We start from the raw sequence: 21,269 nt of genomic DNA, 5'->3' as shown, positions 1-21,269 counted from the left end.
GAACAAGGCTGCAAGTGTCTAGGCCCAGAGCTGTGGGGGGGATGAGGGGTGAGTCCTGCCACCCATGCCCTTCGGTGGCCTGGGGTCAACTGTTGGCCATGCTGCTGAGGCAAGGGTTCCCTCCCATGCTCCTGCAGGTGTCTCTCCTGTGTTGTTTGGCCCCTAATACAACCCCAAATACTGAACTGGGAGCCTTGAAGCCTGGGGTTAAGTCCAGTTCTAGCCTCCATAGCCAGGATCCCTGGGAAAGGCCGTCACGTTACCAGTTACACTCTCCTCCTTGAGTTAGAATGGGTCTTCACTGTAAGTCTACACAAGGTTTCTTACTGATGATGAGGCCAAGTCAAAGAACTATTTCCCCCATGCCTGCCCTTTTCTGTGCTGCTCCACAGATGAGGAAATTGAGGCTCAAAGGTTAACTCACCTGCATCCAGCATCCCCATGCTGCTCAGAGGAGGAGCAGGGCCTGCTTGTCTGATACGCTTATGTCCACCTCGGTGGCCTCCCCAGGACCCCCAGGGTCTGCATTGCAACACAACTTGCCCTTGACCTCCACTACTCCAGCATCCTCGGGGTTCAGCTCCTTCAGGCCCCTTTGTGAGACTGGATGGAGGCAATGCCGCCAGACCCATGGCAGGGCTGGACCAGAGCCTGACGGCCAGTGTCTCCCCTTTCTTCCCTCCCATCCCCTCCTTTCCTCTTGCCTGGAGAAGAAGAAAGACGAAGGCCTAGGGAGGGCCAGGTCCACTGGAAACGTAACCAATTAAAGAGGCTCTTGACAATGCCAGAGAGGCTGCAGGTGCTCTGCTTGCGGGGAGGATGCCAGGGCCCTAGGTGTCGCCCTGGCAACCGTGGCAAGGAGAGGAGAAGGGCATGTTGCCCAGGTGTCTGCTGGGGACAAGGTCCGTAGGCAGTGGGGGCTCTGGACTGTCAAGCTCTGCTTGTCAGAGGAGGGCATGGAAGGAAGAAGTGAGCCCCTGGCCAAGGCCAAACTGAGGAAGACAGGGGGTAGGCAGAGCTCTTCATCCAACCTTTAAGGTAGGGTCAGTCCACCTGCAGGATGTGACACATGAGTGGCTGTAGACGACACCTTGTGAAAGATGAGCACAAGGCTGGGAGCAGGCAGGAGTGGACTCTAGGGGGACAAAGTGGTCCTAAAATCAGGACCAAAGCTGGACTAGGACAGAAGCAACAAGAGGCCGGAGGGTAGTAGAGACATGGGGACTGTTTCTGTGTCTGAGACAACCCCTGTTTCAGTTATTCTCTTCTACTGCCCAGTGGGTACCACCAATCCCACGAAGTGCTCAGTATCTGAACTACATTTCCCAGTATGCATTGGAATAGCCCCGCTTCCTCGTTAGCTCATATAATCTGGGTTTTATTTTGGCAAATGATGGTGAGCGTGCTGAACCCACTTGCTGCCCCCTTTCCCCACCACCATGACCTTGTGACACTCCTCTTTCAATCTCCCACAGTTTTCAGGGAACCCTACACCGTCCGGGTGGAGGATCAAAGGTCAATGCGTGGCAACGTGGCCGTCTTTAAGTGCCTCATCCCCTCTTCAGTGCAGGAATATGTTAGTGTCGTGTCCTGGGAGAAAGACACAGTCTCCATCACTCCAGGTAAGGAATTATGGGTGGTGGCTGGCAGAGCTGCCCAGGTGGTGGATGGTGCCTGAACTGGTCTATGAACTGAACAAGTTCGTGACGATGGCTTTAGGGGCTGATCTGTTACTGCGCTATGGAGTTTTGGCAAATGAGCGTCTTTGGTGTCCATCTGATCATCTCTGTGGGGGATGGTAAAGTCCATGTGCTGAGCTCAGCCTGTGCTATCTACAGTGGTCCCACAGATGGGGCTCCCCTTGAACTTGCCCTGACTTATGAGAGCCTTCAACAATGTCACCCGTGAAGGGTGGTAGGAGAGACAGGGTACATTTTGTACTCTGTGTGTAACTAGGGTAATGAGGCTGGATATTTGGGGAACCAGGTCTAAGTGTGCACACAGGACTCCTGTGAGTTGGCTGGAATGTCCTAAGACTCTTCAGTGACTGACATCGGAAATATAGCAATACTGTGTTGTAGTTAGTCTTGGAAACCCCTCATTGGTTCATTTTCACCTGGGAAGGATTTTCCCTCCAACAGTAAACAGGTCTTGGAAACTCACAAAAGGACCTCTTAAATGTTTATTCAACCTTCAAGGCTCCAAAAAAACCAAACCAAAACAAACAAAAAAACCCCACCCCACCCTGACCCCTTTTTCCCCTACACCACATGAGCTCCATTTCTCTTCTTCTTTGAAGGGTTGTCTTTACAGGAAGAACTCGTCTGGTCTTCCTGTAAAGTGGAGCATCCTGACCAGTGCTCTTCAAGCAGCCTGTTGGCACCAAGGTTCCCAGCCAGTTGTCTGAAATGACCCATGATCTTCAGAGTTAGTTGAGGATGACAAGCCTCGATAGGAACCTGTTATAGAGCAGGATTCTTCATCTTGCTAAGCTCCCTGCATCCTGAGATGTGAGCAACACCTTTGAAAGAGCAGTGTTCGGGTTGGCTGAATCCAAATCATCCAGGATCTGGCCTGGGTCTCAGCACTGACCAATGCTCTTTGGATGGTTCTAGGGTACAGCCAGGTGGGACCTATGCTCACACATTTGTAGCTAGCATGGGGTGCTTTAAAAAAAAAAGAACATGTGCCTTGTTCTCACTACTTCCCCTCTCTCAGTTCCAAACAGATGGCCAGGCCAAAAGATCTCTCAGTACCAGACAGGTTAGCAGCCTGGTGATAGCAAGGCAGACTCAACACTACCTACAGATGCCTTCTCCCCTTTTTGTGAAACTATAAGTTAATGGAGCTGTCTAGAAGGAGAGCCCGAGAGAGAGAGAGAGAGAGAGAGAGAGAGAGAGAGAGAGAGAGAGAGAGAGAGAGAGAGAGAGAGACAAAAGAGAGATAAGGAGTCCAGGCCTGCAAATGGTACTGTGAGCACCTATAGAAAAAGTACTTGGACCTCCTAGGAGTATCTGCGGGAGCCCTACAAGGCTGGGTGGGACTCAGGTCCCAAATGAGACATGGCAAACACAGCCAAATATCTAAAAAGCATTATTTAAGTGGGGAGCACAGGCTGATGGATGCTGGCACATCCCTGTGGAAGCCTCAGAAATGATGGATACCGGGGTTCCTGTATTTCTAGCAAAGTTGGGTTTTAGACATTTAAAGACCTTAAGGAAATGTAGTATTTCTTATACACTTGGGTTTATGGATGAAACATTATGTCCATTAAAATAATAATTATGTTATTAAAACTTTTTGAGTACTTGCTATTTTCCTGGCACTGGGCTAAGACACCTCCATACATCATATTTTAGCCTCACAGAAAGCCCAGAAGAGTGTTTTCCCCTTTCCACTTACAGAGGAAAAAACCTAGGCTCAAAGAAGGAACTCAATTTCTTCCAGATCACATGCCGAGTACTCAGATGAGGCACAAACCGAAGCAGGATTTTCCCCAACCTTGTGCTTCCCCTGCGTGTACACAAATGTGCCCAGTTTCTCTGAGTACCATGGAACTTTAAATGTGTGCTATAGGAAGTGAGACCTTTGGGGGAACATACTCTATGTTGGTTTTTAAAGGGATGGTTTGGTGGAACCAAACGTAGGTAGTGATTATGAACCTAGAATCTGGGGCCAGACTGCCTGGGATGGAAGCTCACCCCATTGCTTAACAGCTGGGTGAGTTGTCTCCATTCATGGGGCTTCACTTCCTACAACTGTAGAATGGGTTTATAGGGTTGAAATACAAATATGCAATGTTCAGAATGTTGTCTGACATTCTGAGGGTGTGCTGGGTTGTAGCTGCCACTGTTTAGATGGAAGTCAGTGTCCTTCATTATTTCCAGAGGTTCCTGGTGTGGTGTGTGTATTTCTACAGTGCAGCTGACCTTGTATCTCATTCCCAGAGTGGGTCTCCTAGGAATGAGATCAGTGTTGTTTTTATACATACATCCTCGACTCCTAACACATTGCCCTCTGAGCTCACTACAGCGAGGGCTCACTCAGTGTCCAGTGAGGAAGGAATGGTTGCTTGAGAATTCTGAGGGATTCTGGGAGGCAATCTGGACAGATGGGGACATGAGGACAAGCTGGTGTGTACTGGGTAGCCAGAGCAGAGCAGGTGGGGAGGGAAGGTTCACTAGTTTATGTGCCCAGGAGCTGGAGGCGGCAAACTCCCCCAGGCACCCCTTGTAGTTGGAGCTTCAGAGCTGGCTGTCTTTGATGTCAGGACCAGGCTGGTAGCCCCAAAGGGCATAATTACCAAAGAAGTGGCCTTGATGCTAATCTGCAGGACTGTGTTAAACTTTGGTAGACCGCCTTTCTTTCCTTTGGTCTTGGAGAATTTTCCTCTCCTGCCTAGCCTTCTAGCCCCAGCCATAATCATTCTAGATCCTTCTCTAGCTATTTGTTAGACCCAGAGACAGTCTTCCCAATACACTGAGTCTAACTAATATCCCCCCTGGGGAAACCCAGGGGAACTGGAAACGGTGGGGCTTGGCTGCATCTGGTCTCTGTAGGTGAGGACCAAAGATTGGGGACACATGCCACACAAGCCCTATTTTATACTTAAAATGTTCACATGTGCCCAATGTGCACACAGTCCACACATTTAGGTAGGTGTTTTGTAGTAGCAGGATGCTGCTTCTTACCATGGAGAAGGCGATAATCTGGTCCGAAAGCAGAGGAGGAATGCAGCAGTTTCAGCATCTGGAGCAGGGGACCTGGGTTTGATCTCTGTGTCCATGGGGCTAGTCTCTAATGTTCGACACTTCAGGGCCAGAAGGAGAAGGTGCTGGAAAGCCAAAGGAAAACCAGGATGCTGGGGTGGACCCGTCAAGGTCTCGGAAAGCAGCCTCCTTGGGAAAAGCATGTACCCTGCAGGGGAGGAAGGGCCTGTTGGCTACAGAATGAGAGCAAGGCCTCCTGTGCCTCTTTCTGGCAGAGTCTGGTATTTAAACAAGCTCTGGGAGTTGAGTATGTGCTCACAGGCTGCCCCTCCTGGCTAGCCATGCTGTCTTGGAGCTGGCCACCAAAGCCCTATCCAGCTTTTTGTTATGATTTCTCAGAGCGGGGAGAAGCTAGGAAGACACCTCAGCCATTGCCTCTGTCTCCACTTGCCTCCCAACCTCTCCTGCCTTCAGCTGCTTGCTGGGCTTCAGTCTGGCCTCCTGAAAGTGTGAGTCAAGTCTTGGACCTGCCAGACTCCTACTCCAACATCCCTCCTAGAGTACCTATCGTGTGGTGTGGTGTGGTGTGGTGTGTGTGTGTGTGTGTGTGTGTGTGTGTGTGTGTGTGTGTGAGAGAGAGAGAGAGAGAGAGAGAGAGAGAGAGAGAGAGAGAGAGAGAGAGAGAGAGAAGAGAGAGTGTGTTTGTGTAGGAAGAGGGGGTGAAACCATCTCTTCAGAGTGGGCAGGATGGGTAGAAGTGGACTAAGGGCGGTGTACAAACATAGATCAGAATTAAGGCCTTCAGTGAAGCCAAGATGTGGTTTAATTTCGCATCTGCATGATCACCATTACAATGCATGTTATTGGATATAAAGATAAATCCGGCCCTGTTCCTAATAGCTTTTAATTTCCACCAGACCTGATTATATCGATGCAGGCTCCTTGTGGGAGTTTCCCAGCATGCTCTTCCCCAGCATCCTGACTGGCTTTCTTAGCCCCAGTGGGGAGTTTTGGACACAGCTCAGATGCCAGCCAGATGTATCCCCTGCTGCCCTGGAAGATGAGCCTGGCTGAGCTGCCTTGTTAGTGTGGATTGGGGCTCTTGGATGCTAGGCTGTCAGTGGGCCTTGGTCCAGCGTGGGGGTGCATCAGGGACTCTGCATCTTGGGGGAGGGGATAAGCAGGGACAAAGGGGATCTACTGGGGAGGGGATCTCTCTGAAAAGACTCTTGCCTCAAGGGTTCTCATCCGACAGTGCTTTGCCCTGGTACCCACCTTTGCCCACAGGGCAGTCTAGTCCCCTCACCAGATTTCTGAACCCTTCTAGTGACTGTTCTCAGACTAGAGGGTCCCAAGGTTTTCCATGGACTTCCACACCTCTCTCCTTTTTGTCTCTGCTGTTTTCCTGGCCTAACTTATCTACTCATGTCCTCTTCCTGTCAAGACCCTGCTCCTCCTTTCTCCTAGAACTTGGAGCCCATGTATTCCCTTCCATGGGCCTATACCACAAGCATGCAGCAGATATTACAGCTCCTTTGGCTCCGTTCCCATTATTTCTGTCTGCACTGGAGGACGTGTGATATTCTTTTCCCATCGTTTTATCCCCGAGACCAGCATAACATTGCAACAGAGTGATAAAGATAACGAGATTAAGGGTAATGTCTATCATGTATGGTGCCCTCTTTTGGGGTTAGGAATATCACGTATTCTCTCTCTAATCCTCACAATTACCTTTTAAGACAGATCACCCCCCATTTATAAATGACGATATAGAGGCCCAGGGAAGTTAATCATCTTCCTCATGGCCACATGGCTGATTGGACTGTGGCCTGGATTGGGGGGCGGTCTTCTGACTTATTTTGCTTCCTGCTGACTCTCTAGAGCTGGTTCCCCAAGAGAAGTCATCTATTCTGTCCTTGGACTTCAACCCAGAAGGGAGAGCTTGTCCCTGGCTCCTGCACTTGCCTGGGGACAGAAGCATCTGGCTGTGTGTGCAGTGAGGGGCTCTGGCCTTTCTGGCAGAGAGCAGATTTCTGACTTGGAGACCAGTGGACAGGATAACCATTCTTACATGAAGGCTGTAGGGGACACCAGCTCTTGGTTCTAGTAGGAGACATAGAGAACTGAGCCCTGACCCAGGACCTGAACACTGCCCGCCTGCCTCAGCTCTGATGCCTAGGGATGGACGATCCCAATGCCGTAAACACATGTAAGCTGGCTTTGGCTCTGGAATGCAGATTTGTTTTATGAATTACATTTCATACATGCTGACCTGAAGGCTTCTTCAATCCTGTGTGTCTGCTCTAAGTTAGAAGGCGGGGTGAGGTTGGGCACAAACACGAAAGGGATGGTGGTCCCAGGAAACCTTTAAGTGGCCACAAATAGGCTACAAGTGAGCTCCTGGGATTACAGACCGTCAGGGTTGGAAAGGCCCCTAGGTCACAGAGTTGAGCCTTCTCGGTGACTGGTGTGAGACTCAGACCTAGACCTCCGCCTCAGGCCAGTTTCTTGGCTGCACATGTTTAGGGCACACAGTTTTAATCACTCATGGGGGATTTTACTTATTTATTTATACGAGCGTCCCTCTTTCTTTGTCTAAACTCTACCCATCCTCCAAAGCATTTTCAAATACCACTCTGTTCTGATTACTGCCAAGACCGGATTTGATCATCACCTTGACTGGCCTCTTCCCAGGGAGGCTCTTCCACATCCTCTCCTAGCTTTAGCAGTTCCTGTCTTGGGTTATTAATGGTGTTCTAGAACCTGTGTCATCCCTCCTACAGGGGTGTGGTACCCTCTAGGAGGTGTCTTCACCCAGCCCCTTTGCTCTGATGCTCAGGGGAGGTGGTCAGCAATCTGCCATTGCACTGACCCTCGGAGGGGTAAGTGACAGTCCTAAGGCTGCACAGCAAATGGGTGGCCTCAGCCGGATGTGCCCAGAGGAGAGTCTGTCAATCTTGAGAAAGTTACAAAGACACGGACAGATGACCAGGATCCTGTTTTGGTTTGGTTTTTTTTTTTTTTAACTTAGATAGTCTATGATCATATCTGGTCAGCGTGAGGAAAACCGGATGCCTGGATATGTGTGGGGTTGCGCGTCTCTGACTGGCTGGCGCTTGGCAGTCACGTGATGCAAACCTGAGAACATTGAAGGGGTGAGGCACAGTGAACATCAGCTCTTCTCTGGCCCTGTCCGCTCTGTGTGCTCAGGCCCTAGCTCCGGGATAAGTGCTCCCTCTCAACACGCTGTTTGCTCCACGATTGTTATTGTGCCCGCTTTGCTTATGAGGATGCATAGCTGGGTTGAGGGACTTGTGCGGTGAGAGGAGAAATCAAAGGGAAGAAAATGAATGCATATCAAACTACATGTCTGCAGGGTCCTGGTCCAGTTATTACAGGTCATCTCGTTTCATTCTCCTGGTGAGTTCATGAGGGAAACACCTCCATTTGCAGATTTCAAGAAAATGTTAACAGAGAGACACGGCCATTTGCTCCAGAGCACACAGCTTCCACCAAGCAAAACCTGAAACTCTTGTTCCTGGACCCCAAACTCTGTCCTCGTGACAGTGACTTTAAGGTTGTCTAGGGGTTGCCAGCAATCATTGTTTCCTTTAGCTACCTAGAGGAAAGACGGCTGACCCCTTCTGTTTCTCTGTGCTTTGGTGAAGAAAGGAACACTGGACTCAAGCAGTCCTCGCTTCTTTGCTCAAGTGCAGAGAGGATGTCCTGTCTCCTGACGTCCTTAAACAGTTTTGTCAAACACCAGGCATGAGGACACATTCCACGGCATTTGAGAGGTGGAGAGGGAAGGATCGGGAGTTTAAGACCAGCCTTGGCTGCATGAGATGCTGTCTCAAAAACAAAAACAAAAGAAAGCCCTTATATTCAACACACTTTGCAAGTCAGAGATAAAAGAGAAGTGAGCAGGAGCCACGAAGGCACCCTCTCCCTGGTCCAGTGGCCCACAATGAAGGATGACCACAATAATAACAATGGATAGGAAGAAGTAGATGGACAGTGACCAGCATTCACACTCTCCTATAATATGCACTCTTCCTGGATCTTGTCATTTCCTCTCCACATGCATTCTACCTAGCAGGTTCCCTTACTACCCACATTCCAATGTCAAGGGTCTGAGACACATGGAGGTCAGCCCCCTGCCCCAGACCGCAGATAGGGTCTCTTCAACCAGCACAGTAGGACTTCTGTCTCAGGCTCCCTCACCATCTGTGTTGGGCGCTGCCTTTTTTCTGCACCGCTCTCGGTGCAGAAACCAAGCCTGTTCGCCGGTATCCTATCCTTGATTCCTCTCAAGCACATCTGTGTGACACTCAGATTCAAGGCACTCATGGCACGGTGAACCAAAGCTTGGGGTGGGGCTGTGAGGCCTTCCCAAAGTCATGCCACCAGGAGGAGCTCACCTGGACTTTGGTTTTGCAGCTTTTATCCCAGGAGCTCTGGAGGCTCAGCGCCTGTCTGGCTCCCCGGGATTCCTTCCAATGTCCCAGCAGGCAGCCTGTTCTGTAGTCATTCGCCAGTTGGTTGGTTCCAGAGCCATCAGCCTCGCTCCCCAGTCAAGCAGAAATGTCTGTGTTCACAGGTGCCTCTGGCGGTGTGTGCATGTGTCGTGTTTTGCTTTTCCACTTAGTTCATGGCAGGCGCTGCATTTCCAGAGCACCCACTGGGTGAATTTCAGCAGATTTAAGGCAGTTGTAGGCAAACGCCCTGCCCCGGGATCATGCTGCGACAGTGGACACAGAACGAGCAGCATTGTTTGGTTAAGTTGGCACCTCTGTAAGTTACCCTGAAATCAGAGCAGAATTCTTTATAGAAGGTTATCCTATACATAAATCATCATTAGACCACCTCATTTTTGTTTAATGCCTACCTAACTGTGCTGCAGTCTAAAAATGTGTGTTTAGTGAAGTCAAGGGTTGCGGGGAAATTATAGGGTTTTCAAAAACCCATTTGCTTTGCTAGTGCTCACATCAGAATCAATCTTACCTTCAGTTCTCAATCGCATTGCAAACAGGCAGCGTTGCTTGCCGAATCCTGGCATTTAATATAGGGTAGCGTTTATTCAGAAGGAGCCAACGGTGCTTGCAGAATGGCGGAGCTATGTATAGATGCCACTTCCTGCCAAGCCTGTGATTTTGAACTCTGTGGCATATCCATAAGCTGTCTCTGCCATAGTGAGAACCACGGCCGTGGCCACAGCCACAGCCACCGCCACGTGGAGAGGGTGCCTAGGTTGTAAGTGCTGAAGATGGGTGGGCTGGACTGAGGGTGGGGGTCAGCATCTGTGAGGTTGTGTATTAGTACACAGTAGGCACTTAGAAAATTTTGTCTGATAAGTAGAAGAAGGTTTAGCCAGGGCCGTGGCTGGCTCTCTGGTCTGGGCAGGAAAAGGAGCGGGTTCGAGAGAAAGCGCACAGTGCTGCCTGTCTCTACCATGGCTAGGATGAAGTCACTGCTCCTGTGCATCAGCAGGGCTTGTTTGGAGTCTCTGATGGGATGAAGCTATATGACAAAGAATGTACCGTTAGGGTTCAGGGACTAGGGTCTGACTCTGGCCTTGTTCCTCACTTTCTATACATGGCTGGGCAAGCCCTTTAGCCTTGTAGGAGCTTCGAAGTCACCAGGTTTTATTTGCTTGTTTGTTTTGTTTTTATTTTTTTTTCAAGACAGGGTTTCTTTGTATGGCTCTGGGTGGCCTGGAGCTCTCTCTGTAGACAAGGCTGGCCTCAAACTCACAGAGATCCGCCTCCCTCTGACTCCCAAGTGTTAGAGTTAAAGGCGTGCATCACCACGCTTAGCACAGTCTTCTGTTTTGAGGATGAGAAATCACCTACCTTTTTCTGTGTAGGGGAAATCCATTTTCCATATTTATGACCTTTTTGTGTGCAGATCTGCTCTCTACATATAGACATTTTGTATGCAGAAGGTTGGCTCCTCCCACTGCTAGGCAGACATGTCCCAAGCCCTTGGACCACAGCTGGAGTCCCAGGGAGTTTGGGCAAGTGCTTAGGTGAAACCTCAGGAGTTCCTGGGGTGAAGGCTTCAAAACCAGAGTCCAGTGGAGCACCTCCTGGTGGCACACCCTTGGGCAGGCCTCACAGTCCCGCCGCTCTTCTACCCCAGGCTTCGTTTTCTCTGCCTGTTCAACGAATCTGTTGGATCGTGAAGAATGAACACAGAAGTGTGAACATAGAGTGAGAACAGGTGGACAAGGACCTATTTACAGGGGCTCATGTGGCCTTCAGGGCTACAAGCAAAAGGGTGCCGAGACAGCCCGATGGTGTGGCAGAGCTCCCTGGCATGTGCTCCTGTGCTGGTGGCCACCGGGCATCCGACTGGGCACTGGGACCCACAAAGCTGTCTGCAAGCCTCCTCTGCATTAGTTACCCTTCTCATTGCTGTAACCTGTGGAAAGCAGCTTAGGAGAGGTGGGGGGGGGTTTGTTTGGGTTCTCAGTATGAAGGTAGAGAGCATGGGGGAAGGGGAAGCGTGTTGGCAGGAGTGGATCCAGGCAGTGGCAGTGACGGGAGCAGGAGGCTGCTTGCTCACATCTTCAGAGAGCAGAAAACAGAGAGAAGATAGGAAGCAAGGCAGAGCTATAAACCTCAAAGACCCCACCCCACCCCTGTCCGTACACTCCCATCCACGCACCCCATCCCTATGATCCACGTCCTCCAGCTAGGGTCTACCTCTGGAAAGTGCACATCCTCCCTCAACAGCACCACTAGCTGGGGGCTAGGAGTTCAAACCCAGGAGGGTTTGTATTCAAACCCTATCACCTGCCTTTAAGCAGAATGCTGTGCACTCGAGAAGAGGAGGGGTACAGTGCTTTGACCAAGGCCTCTAAGCTAGAGATATGTTTCTCTCCCGTCTGAGGCTCCTCCCCTTCATGAACTGCAGGGTTACAGAGGCTTGGGGCTGAGAGTATTGTCTCATACCCATGCCTTCAGGGGCATAGAATCTGTCAGAGTCGGAGTGAGCCGAGAAAACAGCTGAGGAGGCTGAAACGGGTGAAATGAGGTCCATGAGGATGGTGGTGGAGCAGGCATGGGCTCTGAGGCTGTGAGTTCTGCCTTGGTATTTCGGTGCCAACTCGATACAGAGTGAGTTGACTTTCCCAGCAGTCTTTTTGGCTGTCTGAGACTTTGTGAAGCAAATGTTTTCCTCCTGAAAGCACATGGCTAAAGTCTCCCTGAGTAAGATACAGAATAGGGAAAAGCTTGCCTCTAGACAGGGTCTCAACCCTTTTGGCAAACCTCTGTCTTTAACAATATTTATATTACAATCCATAATAGTAGCAAAACTACAGTTATGGAGTAGCAATGTAATAATTTTATGGCTGGGGGTCACCACATCATGCAGAGCTGTATTAAAGTGTCACAGCATTAGGAAGGTTGAGAACTATCACTCTAGAATCTAGAATGTTCCAGAGCATCCCACTAGAAGGCATCTTCTAAGGAAGCTGGTTGTAGAGGCCTCCCTGGAGATGTGACTGGACATAGCAGGCTGTAGCTGTGTGGTACCATACACTGAGTCAGTTCCTTCCCATATGCTGGCATAAGCAACCCCAGCTGACTGAATTTTTAGTTCATTATTTAAGCTAGCAAATGTTTTTTGAGCACTTCCTGTGTACAAGATGCTGTGTTATGCAGACAGTGATTCCCAGGGGTCTTTGCTTGAGGACCCCAAGGGATTGGGGTGGGGGAATTCCTCTTCCCACACACCCAAGAAACTCAAAATAGATATGTAAGCACATATATAAATAGTATGCACAATATAATTTGTTCATACTGAATATGTATGTGTGAGCATTCACACACACATTGCTTTATACTTTGTCACCTGCCTGGAACTTGAGCAGTTCCCAGAGCAGAGACCTGAGGGAGACACCGTGGTTTCCTCTCATGGCAAACGGCGTCTTGGAGCATCCCTCTTGGCGTACACCTCACAAGCTAGGGGCTGGGAGGATTAGGTCTCGCCTCTTCTCAAAACAAAGAGGGCAGTTCCCATCCCCTCTTCATTTTTAAATGTTCTAAATTTTCTGGGTAGCTTTGGTTCCTTATTTAATGGGGCCTTTGAGGCATGGAATGGTGGGCCGAGGAATGAGCATGAACAGGGAGCACTACTTCTGTTTTTGAGGGTCTCAATGTCTGACAAACAAGATGAGCTCAGGACACTGGTGTCCCCAACCCAAGGCAGTGTATGATGAAGGTGTAAATGACATCAATTTCTCTGGTCCAGAGGTAGGGAGACATCTCTAATGCTTAGATAAGGTGCCTTTCCCAAGAGTCCTGAGAATACATCCACAGGATAGGCTGATTCCCTGCAGGAGAGAGATGTAGACCTGCCAGATGTCAGCTAGAGTTGTAGACCTGCCAGATGTCAACTGTATAGTCACCTGGGAGCTTTCAAGAACACAAGTGTCTACACAGACACAGACAGACAGACAGACACCACACACACACACACACACACACACACACACACACACCATCACAGTTGGGCTCCAGGTAAAGGAGACCACAGAAGTAAATTCTTGGGGATCCCTAAAGCATGGCCCATGCTTAGGGAACAGTCTGGATTGACTGGAGCTCAGGAGTGATCAGTGGTGGGAGTGATTGATGCTGCATGAGCCATGTGTAATTAAAGGACAATGGAGAGCCATTGAAGATTTGGAGTCGGGTAGGGAATATTCAATGGTATTTCCAAGAAAAGGGAGATGGTCCTCAGCCTGAGGCACTGGAGTCCATGTCTGCCTTTGAGTTTCCCAGAGATTATTGCTAGGCAACCTTGGGGAGGTGGAACATGGATCAATCTTTCTCCCACATTCCACACTCCCATCATGGTCTAGTCCCCTTCTTGGTCCCATAATCCATAGCGTTCCTAATCCAAAAACCAGAACTCTGAAATAATCCCCAAATCTGAAGCAATGTTGTCTGACTTTTCATGAACAAACGTCCATCACTCCATCAGTGACAGGACCAAAGGGAAGAGTCCACCCAAGTCTAGTGTGTCGATGAGTTTATGGGGTTATTTACAAGAGTGCAGGTGACTCAAAGCCAAGCTGTGTCACCCAAAAGCGACCCCAGCATGGGTGATGACTCTAAAGAGTTGTATCCCTGGAGCTTCCAGGCCGCTCCCAGGCTGCTTCACTGCAGAGCCTCCTCTCCAGAGCAGCTCTTCACTGCCTGGGTAATTTCCAGGAGGGGCCTTCCAAGTCTTTTTGCTCTCTGAACTTCCTGAACCTCATGGGTTTCATGAACTTCCCTCCGTTTCCTGAATCTAAAGAAGGAATGCTTCAGTTCTGAGGAAATTGCTAAACGACAACCAACTTGGATGTCACAAGTAGAAAATTCCGCACCTGGTCTCCTTTATGGGTCTCAACAAAAGACAGTCACACTAGAAAACACTATGTGAGATTACCTTCAGGTTGTGGACACAAGGTGTGCTTGAAACGGAAGTGATTTTAGTAGTTAGACTTGGTTCTCATCCTGGAGACCCCTCACTGTACGTATACAAGTCTGACACATTTGGTCTCAAGACACTTAGCCTTTGGTAATAAGCTAGGTCTGATTGTGCTCTTAGAGCCTACACCGTACTTCGGTATGCATTGAATTTGATTCCCACCCTGAGTCTGCAGAGCGTAGAAGCCAGTCCCTTTATTTGCAGGTAAGCACACACAGACCTGACAACTACTGTCCCTGTCTGGTTCCCTGAGAGGGACAACTTCTGTGCTTGGAGCGAGACCCCTACAGGCTTAGATGGGACCTCATGTTTCCCAGGACATCTCATCTGTTTCCTTATGCTGGGAGCCCATGATTTATGAAGATGTGCTTGGGCAGCCCGCAGACCACAGCTAGCTAAGGAAAACAGTCACACGACAGCTTTCTTTCTACTCACTGAGTTCACCTTCTCAAGGCCCTTTTAGGCTATCTGACCTCATTTGATATTTTTTTATTTTTTAGAAGGATGACTGAGACTCGGGGAGATGCCTTCCATGATGCCAGGGAGTAGCAGCAGGGTGGGAGAGGAGGCGGTTAGGGGTTGTGTGGGATTTGGAGATAGGATAAAGCACCCAGCCCTTGCTGTGTGACGGTTCTTGTAAGAACTGCTTTATTCAGACTAATTCTGAATATTTAAAGGAAGGGAGGGGGCAGGGCACACACTAGTGCACCCACTTTGTCCTTCTGGGACCTATGCTTCTGAGGGCATCTCATCTCACAAGACATTCCTTTGGGGCTACCTGGCACTAGGCTCCAAGGTCCTCTGCAGGGCTGGACCATCTGCAGGAGGTGAACAGAGTACTTCAGGAAACAGGCCTCAGGTCTGGACTCTAGTCCCCAGGATGCCATTGGGCCTCAGTCTAAGAGCCAGATGTCCAGCTCTCAAGCCTTAGTCTGAGCATGCGCAGGTTGGGGTCTGTGGGGTGAGGCTGGGGCTAGACTGAGAACTCACACTAGAGGCCAGGTATTCAGGCGTGACCTCTTCACGTTTTCTTCCTCATCCCTTTCTCCTTCGCATAGTTTCTTCTTACAGTCACATGCTATCTCGGAGTATATTGGTATACCTCCAAGCAAGCAAGAAGTATGCAGAAGGTTCTAGTTTCTGTTTCCTTCCTCTCTAAACAATGGTATGGCCTCTCTCTGCATGCTACTTTCCTCATCTGCAAGTGAAGGACAGAACAGGCGAAACCCTTCAATATCTTCCTGCTCCATGCAGCTCAATAAACTCTATCAAGTCACACTGGGTACTGGGGATGTGGTGAAGGCTGGTGCCCGCCAACAGGGAAACAGACAAATGGATAGAAACACTCCAATGTGTATATTAAGAAATCCTCACACAATGGGCACAAAGAGAGGAGAGGGACATAGCGGCCACATCCATGCTGATGATAGCAAAGACACTAGAAACCAGTGTGGGCAAAGGAAGTCGGCTTAGTATGCACAGTGAAGTACTAGGCTACAGGGGAAACACATGCGCCAGAACTTTACAAACCAGCCCGGACATGTTTTGGGGGAGGGTGGTAATTGGGGGAGGGCATGGTGGTGGCAAATTGCAGAAGGATGAAAGCAGTACGGTGCCCTTTGTATAAAGTTTGAAAACGTGCGTGGCAGTCCTCTGTAGTGTTTCTGGGTATACACATGTGCAGCAACAGCATCCCAACATGCATGGGACAATAAACACAATAAACACCGTACTCAGGGCAGTGCTTACCTCCAAGGAAGGGGCGACAGCCCGGGGAGGAAACACAAAGGCTTTTCGGAATGTCTGATTTCCTAAACGGCTTCTTCTAAAAATGATCTGACGAAAACAGAGCCAAAAGAATCACAGGACTTCTTACTTTATTTTTATGCTCTTATTATTTTTTTTTTTACCACCCATGTTATAGTTAATTTTAAAAGCCATTTATTGCGTGGCAGGGTACAAGGTTCTAGACGGCTGATGCAAGCTTTGGGTCCCTCTGTGATATTTCAGGACTAGGGGTGGGAAGGTGGCTGATCCTGGAGAATGTGAGGAGAGGTGCCTGGGGGAACTGCCAGTGCGCACATCAACCGCCCAGCTCTGCCCCGTGGACATTTGTTTCCTAAACCCTTTTCCGGAGCCACCTTGGGTGGGATTGGTGTGCAGTAGTTGTTAAATAACAACAGTGAAAGCGGTATAAACATGAGAGGAAGAGAAATGTATCTGCCGTGGGACCCACCATAATCTGCTTCTACGTTTAATGAGAGTCTGGAGACCCAGCGTGAGGCCACTGAAAATTAAGAACACCAGGAGGATTAATGGGGTTGCGCAGCCTGGTGCTCAGCTTTCCCCAAGTCAGGAGTTGGGGAGGGTCCTGGCAGCCCTTTGTCCTTCTGTCCTGGGGACAGGTGATCAACAGTTGCCCACAGACGGATGAGCAGCCAGCTGGGGAAGGGAAAGTGGTTTGGAGATGGGAGGCCAGGAGAAGCACTCATAATTAACCCCTTGGATAGGCTGCTCCCAGTTTCCAGCTCATGTTACAAAGAAAGCTGGGAGCCGGACTCATAGCACACAGGGAAACCAGAGAGGGAAAAGTGATCTCCTGCCCCACCCACACCGTGCCTAGAGTCCGCCTGACCTGGGATTTGCAAAGCTGAGGGTCTCCTGGGCAGAGGCCCTCAGGGACTGTCAGCTGCTTGTCTTGCTTTGGCTCCTAGAGGTGCTTACCTTTATTACAGTTTGTCCCTAGAACAGCGATTGCCCGTCTTCCTCTGTTTCCCTTCCCCTCACCAAGTACCTAGGTGGTAAATAAAGACGGTGAAACTGCTTTGTGAGACCTAAAAGGGGCCTTGAAAATCACTGAGCCCATTCCTTGGTTGACGTATAAAGGTGCCATTTGCAGCCTTGATGGGACCTGGGACCCAAGTCTCAAAAAGCACCTGCTAGCTGGACATGGTAGTCCATGATTATAAACCCAGGGCCTGGGAAACTGAAGCAGGAGGACCTTGAATTTAAGGTCAGCATGGGGTATATAGTAAGACTCTCTCTCTCAAAACAAAAGAATAGTAAAAAAAAAAAGAAGCATCTTTTTATACTACAGGATGAGGGCATTGGCCTCATCCTCCATGGGGTAGACTCATGCTGAGATCGTCTGAAATTGGGCTATCTCATTATATTTACAGAGTGCAGAATTAGTGCTCTCTCTCTTCCTCCCTCCCTCCCTCCCCTCTCTCCCCCTTCTCTCTCCCCCTTCTCTCTCTCTCTTTCCTCGTGTGTGTGTGTGTGTGTGTGTGTGTGTGTGTGTGTGTGTGTGTGTGTAAGAGTTAGTCATGTACCTCCTTTATCACACTTAGGCATCTAACCAGCATGTTCATCTTGCATGGAAGAGCACTCTTCTGTAGGAAGGTCTTGTGGTGATCTTGGTACCCATGTAGGAGAATGATCAGATACACTTGACGTCCATCATGCAAGCAGTCACTGGAAAGCAACTCAGGATAAATCTGTAGACCTACATGTCCACACCTTTAGAGTGCTACTCCCCACAAACAGCCAAAGACAGTGTTTGATTTCTGGTTTCTGTTTGTGGCAATGCTGTTTATAACAGGGCAAAAAGATTTCAAACCCAGAATGATTAAACAAAATACAATGAAGTGTTTTAAATACATTTTAAATGTTTAAGAAAAAGATCCTAATGTGATGATGAGTTGAAAAAAAATACATAGACAGCAGGAGTCTGGTGTGTGTGTGTGTGTGTGTGTGTGTGTGTGTACTCTAGAAAGAAGTACTTGAAGAGTGTCCTGTTATTTCTAGGGAGTTGAGTGAGAGATGACTTTTGGTTTCTGTTTTATAGTCTTCTAAAATTCTCAAGTGTCTGTAGAGAAGAACTGATATGAAGGGTGTGAAAGTCAGAACATGGTCTTCATGCTGCTTTGGAGTGTGGGTCCCTTGTACACAGTGGGCATTCCTGTCTTCTTTGAAAGCCCCTCTTTTATCAAGTCCTTAGCATGAACTAAAATCTAAAATCTGCTATCTTGGAGGTCTATCCTTAAGCCCCCCTGCTGCTTGCCCCCTGCCCCTGAACCTCCAGGACACTTCCTTTATTCCCTTACACCCATCAATTACTGGTAGACAGCTCTCATTGTCTCCTGAATCCCTTCCCCAATGTCCCATTCTTCATGTAATAGCACCCCATTCCTGTGCCAATCCCCTCTACCATTTGGCAGGATCTTCTCTTACTCTGGCTATCATTCTGGACATGCCTAGGTTTGTTACATCTGTTCAGAAACCCAGGCCTGCCTGAGTGATGTCCACACTGGAGATGCTCTGGGCAGAGGGTCTGGTGAATTGCTCACCAGCACATCCTGCCTTGGGTTTCTTTCTGTGCTACTTCTTGGTGTTGGCTCCTTCTCATCACTGGTTCTGAACAGCTCTGGACTCTTTCCCTAAACCTCTCCATGTTCTTATTTCCAAAACCAGAATAGCAGATTTCTATAACCTAGATAGCAACAGGATGGCCTTGACCCTTCCGAGCTGCAGGAGCTGGCTCACATCCTAGTTTTGTGTTCTTCTAAATATCCAGCATCTTTATGGAGCTATCTGTGAGTCACCGGGAAGCCAAGATCCCCAGCTTCTCTTATGTTTCTGACTTGACTTTGCAATTTGATTCCAGATAAGAGGAATTCCTGACCAGGGGGTCTTCTGGAAGAAGGGAGTCTATTTGAGGGTAGACCCACAGCTTGAGGAAGTAGAGACAAGTGGACTCAAGTCCTGGCCCAAGCTCATTTGAGTAGGTTGCTTCCTGAATCTCTCACATTAAACATGATGCTGATAGCAAGTTCTCATTTCATGGCTATCATTTCTTGGACCAGCTTGTCTTGTTTCCCTGAGGGCTCTACCTGGTTCCTTCTGCAAAAATTCTTCCTTAACCCATCCTATCTCTTTTGTTCTAAGTTACTATGCATATAATCTACATTCTCCACCTTGGTTTTATAGATGGGGTTGCCTGTTTCCTTCAAAGTCCTGGACCAATTTTGGGGGGAGACGGGGGGGGGTAACAGGAGAAGAGTTATCATTCTTGGGTTACCCAGGAACTGTTGCCCAAGGACTTCTGACAGAAGTACTGGATGTTTCAAAAGTTCATCCCCTTCAGACATAGGCCTTTGATCTGGGTACCCTTGGGCAGTATCTCCCAGCCTTCTGTCCTCTCCACACAAGCAAAGCAAAGGCAACATTAATTGACATATTGGGTCAAAAAGAAGCTGACAGAGACTGAAGAGATGGCTCAGTGGTTAAGAGCACTGGCTGCTCTTCCAGAGGAGCCAGAATCAATTCCCAGCACCCACGTGGCAGCTCACAACTGTCTGTAACTCCAGTTCCAGAGGATCTGAAATTCTCATGTCAATGCACATAAAATAATTTTTTTTTAAAGAAAAAGAGGCTGACAGTGACTAGAGTGACAAGTTTCCCATGGTGCAAAGGATCCTGCCTGCCCCAAGTCCTGTCCTCACTCTTCTTGGCTGAGGGACCTTGGCCCACTGTTGAAGCAGGAGACCACAGGCCTTGTATACGCAGGTGGTAGGTAGGTGAGGGGTCAGTAGCAGCTGTGATGTTTTCTCCAGCTGGCCAGGAGTCACTTGGACACTGAAGGATGCATGGTCCAGGTAGCTTCCAGGCAGCCCCTCCTCTTCTTTTTCTGTTCCCTCCTCCACAGGACTCCCTCCCAACGAGACTTGAATTAAAAAGTCACTGTTCCAAGGACAGCTAAACTAGGGTGAGCCAGGAAACTGTCATCTTCAGCTCACATCGTCCCTTCTTCTGCTGGGGTGAAGGTTCCCCATGGTGTGGTTCTTCCTTTGCCTTCTTTCCAGTGTGTGTGAGTCTCTCTCTGCTCCCACCCCCATGACTTTCCTGCTGTGCCTCACCAGTGTGGGTTCCATCCAGGCCCCGGATACAGTCATAGTCCAGGTGACAGTTGGGAGAGCTTCCTCTCTCCAGGAGAACTCTCTCGACATGAAGGTATGGAAGATCAAGGAGCCAGGGCTGTCGAGGGGGAAAGGGTGACAGAGACAGAGTGATGGCAGGGAGTGGAATTAATTCCCTGGTGTCGGATTTAATGAAGGCCTGCCTTCTGCGCCGCTTCGGCAAGGCACATCATGGAGTGATTGGTGCTGGTGCGTGCATAGCTCCAATTAGGAGTTTCTGCATCTCACAGGGGCAGGGTATCTTTGAATCTCTAGACTCTGGGGGTTTGTCTACCCCTCCCCCTTCCAGCCTCTAATCTAGAAGTTGGATGCCCCGCTCCTCTTAAAGGGGAAGGTCCCCAGGGTCTGTTCTTGGCTGCCTAGAAAGGCCTCGTTTTTCTCTTTGCCATTATCCCTTTACATGTCCCCAGGTAAAGCCCAGCCTTCACCTTTGCAAAAGGTGCCTACACCATCTTGTTCCTCGAGGTTGTGTCCCAGAATTATGGAGGCTTAAGATGTGGAAGGTGTCTTGGGGATAATCCGGTCCAGACTTACAGAGTTAGTGCTTAGAAAGCCATAGTTTCCAATATTCATTTTTGTTATTTCTTATTTAGATTTATTCATTTTGTGCGTATGTACCTGCAGATGTACAACATCATGCCTGTTCTTATGCAGATCAGCAGAAGGCACTGGATTCCCTGGATCTAAAGTTATGAGTTACAGATGGTAGTGAGCCACCATGTGGGTGCTGGGAATTGAAGCCAGGTCCTCTGAAAGAGCAACAAGCACTCTAAACCACTGGTCTGTCACTCCAGTGCCTGAAAGTCATAGTTTCTAGAACAGTTTCTCTGACCTCATGTTCCTGGTTCTTCGTTATGCAGAATGAGCAAGAGCTGCATGCCAGGGACAGGCCACCTAAGTCACAGGTCCATCTGCCAATGCAAGGTGATTCTTGGAAATCTAGTTGGAACAGTGGCAGCTCAGCTATGTGCCACCATCTCCAGCCAACAAAGTATGTAGCCAGGGCCTCCCGCAGCCCTGGTGTGGCCAAGGCAAGGGCGGTACTGCCTGTGGGACTGAATCCTTCTCAACCACTAAGATGCAGCTTTGTGCAACCTCT

At 49.2% G+C, this 21,269-nt stretch overlaps 1 protein-coding gene across 3 annotated transcripts in view; it reads left to right on the top strand.

Moving 5' to 3' along the window:
- The window catches only part of Dscaml1 (DS cell adhesion molecule like 1), a 335,803-nt gene that overhangs the window by 18,273 nt on the left and 296,261 nt on the right, over positions 1-21,269 (top strand). For all 3 annotated transcript variants that reach the window (XM_028866435.2, XM_028866438.1, XM_028866436.2), the window contains one exon: positions 1,476-1,622. In XM_028866435.2, coding sequence (XP_028722268.1) covers positions 1,476-1,622 — 147 coding nt within the window. The remainder of the gene's footprint in view (positions 1-1,475; positions 1,623-21,269) is intronic.

This window comes from Peromyscus leucopus, chromosome 7 (assembly GCF_004664715.2).
Source record: "Peromyscus leucopus breed LL Stock chromosome 7, UCI_PerLeu_2.1, whole genome shotgun sequence".
NCBI lineage: Eukaryota > Metazoa > Chordata > Mammalia > Rodentia > Cricetidae > Peromyscus > Peromyscus leucopus.
This window is presented reverse-complemented; position numbering and strand designations above follow the sequence as displayed.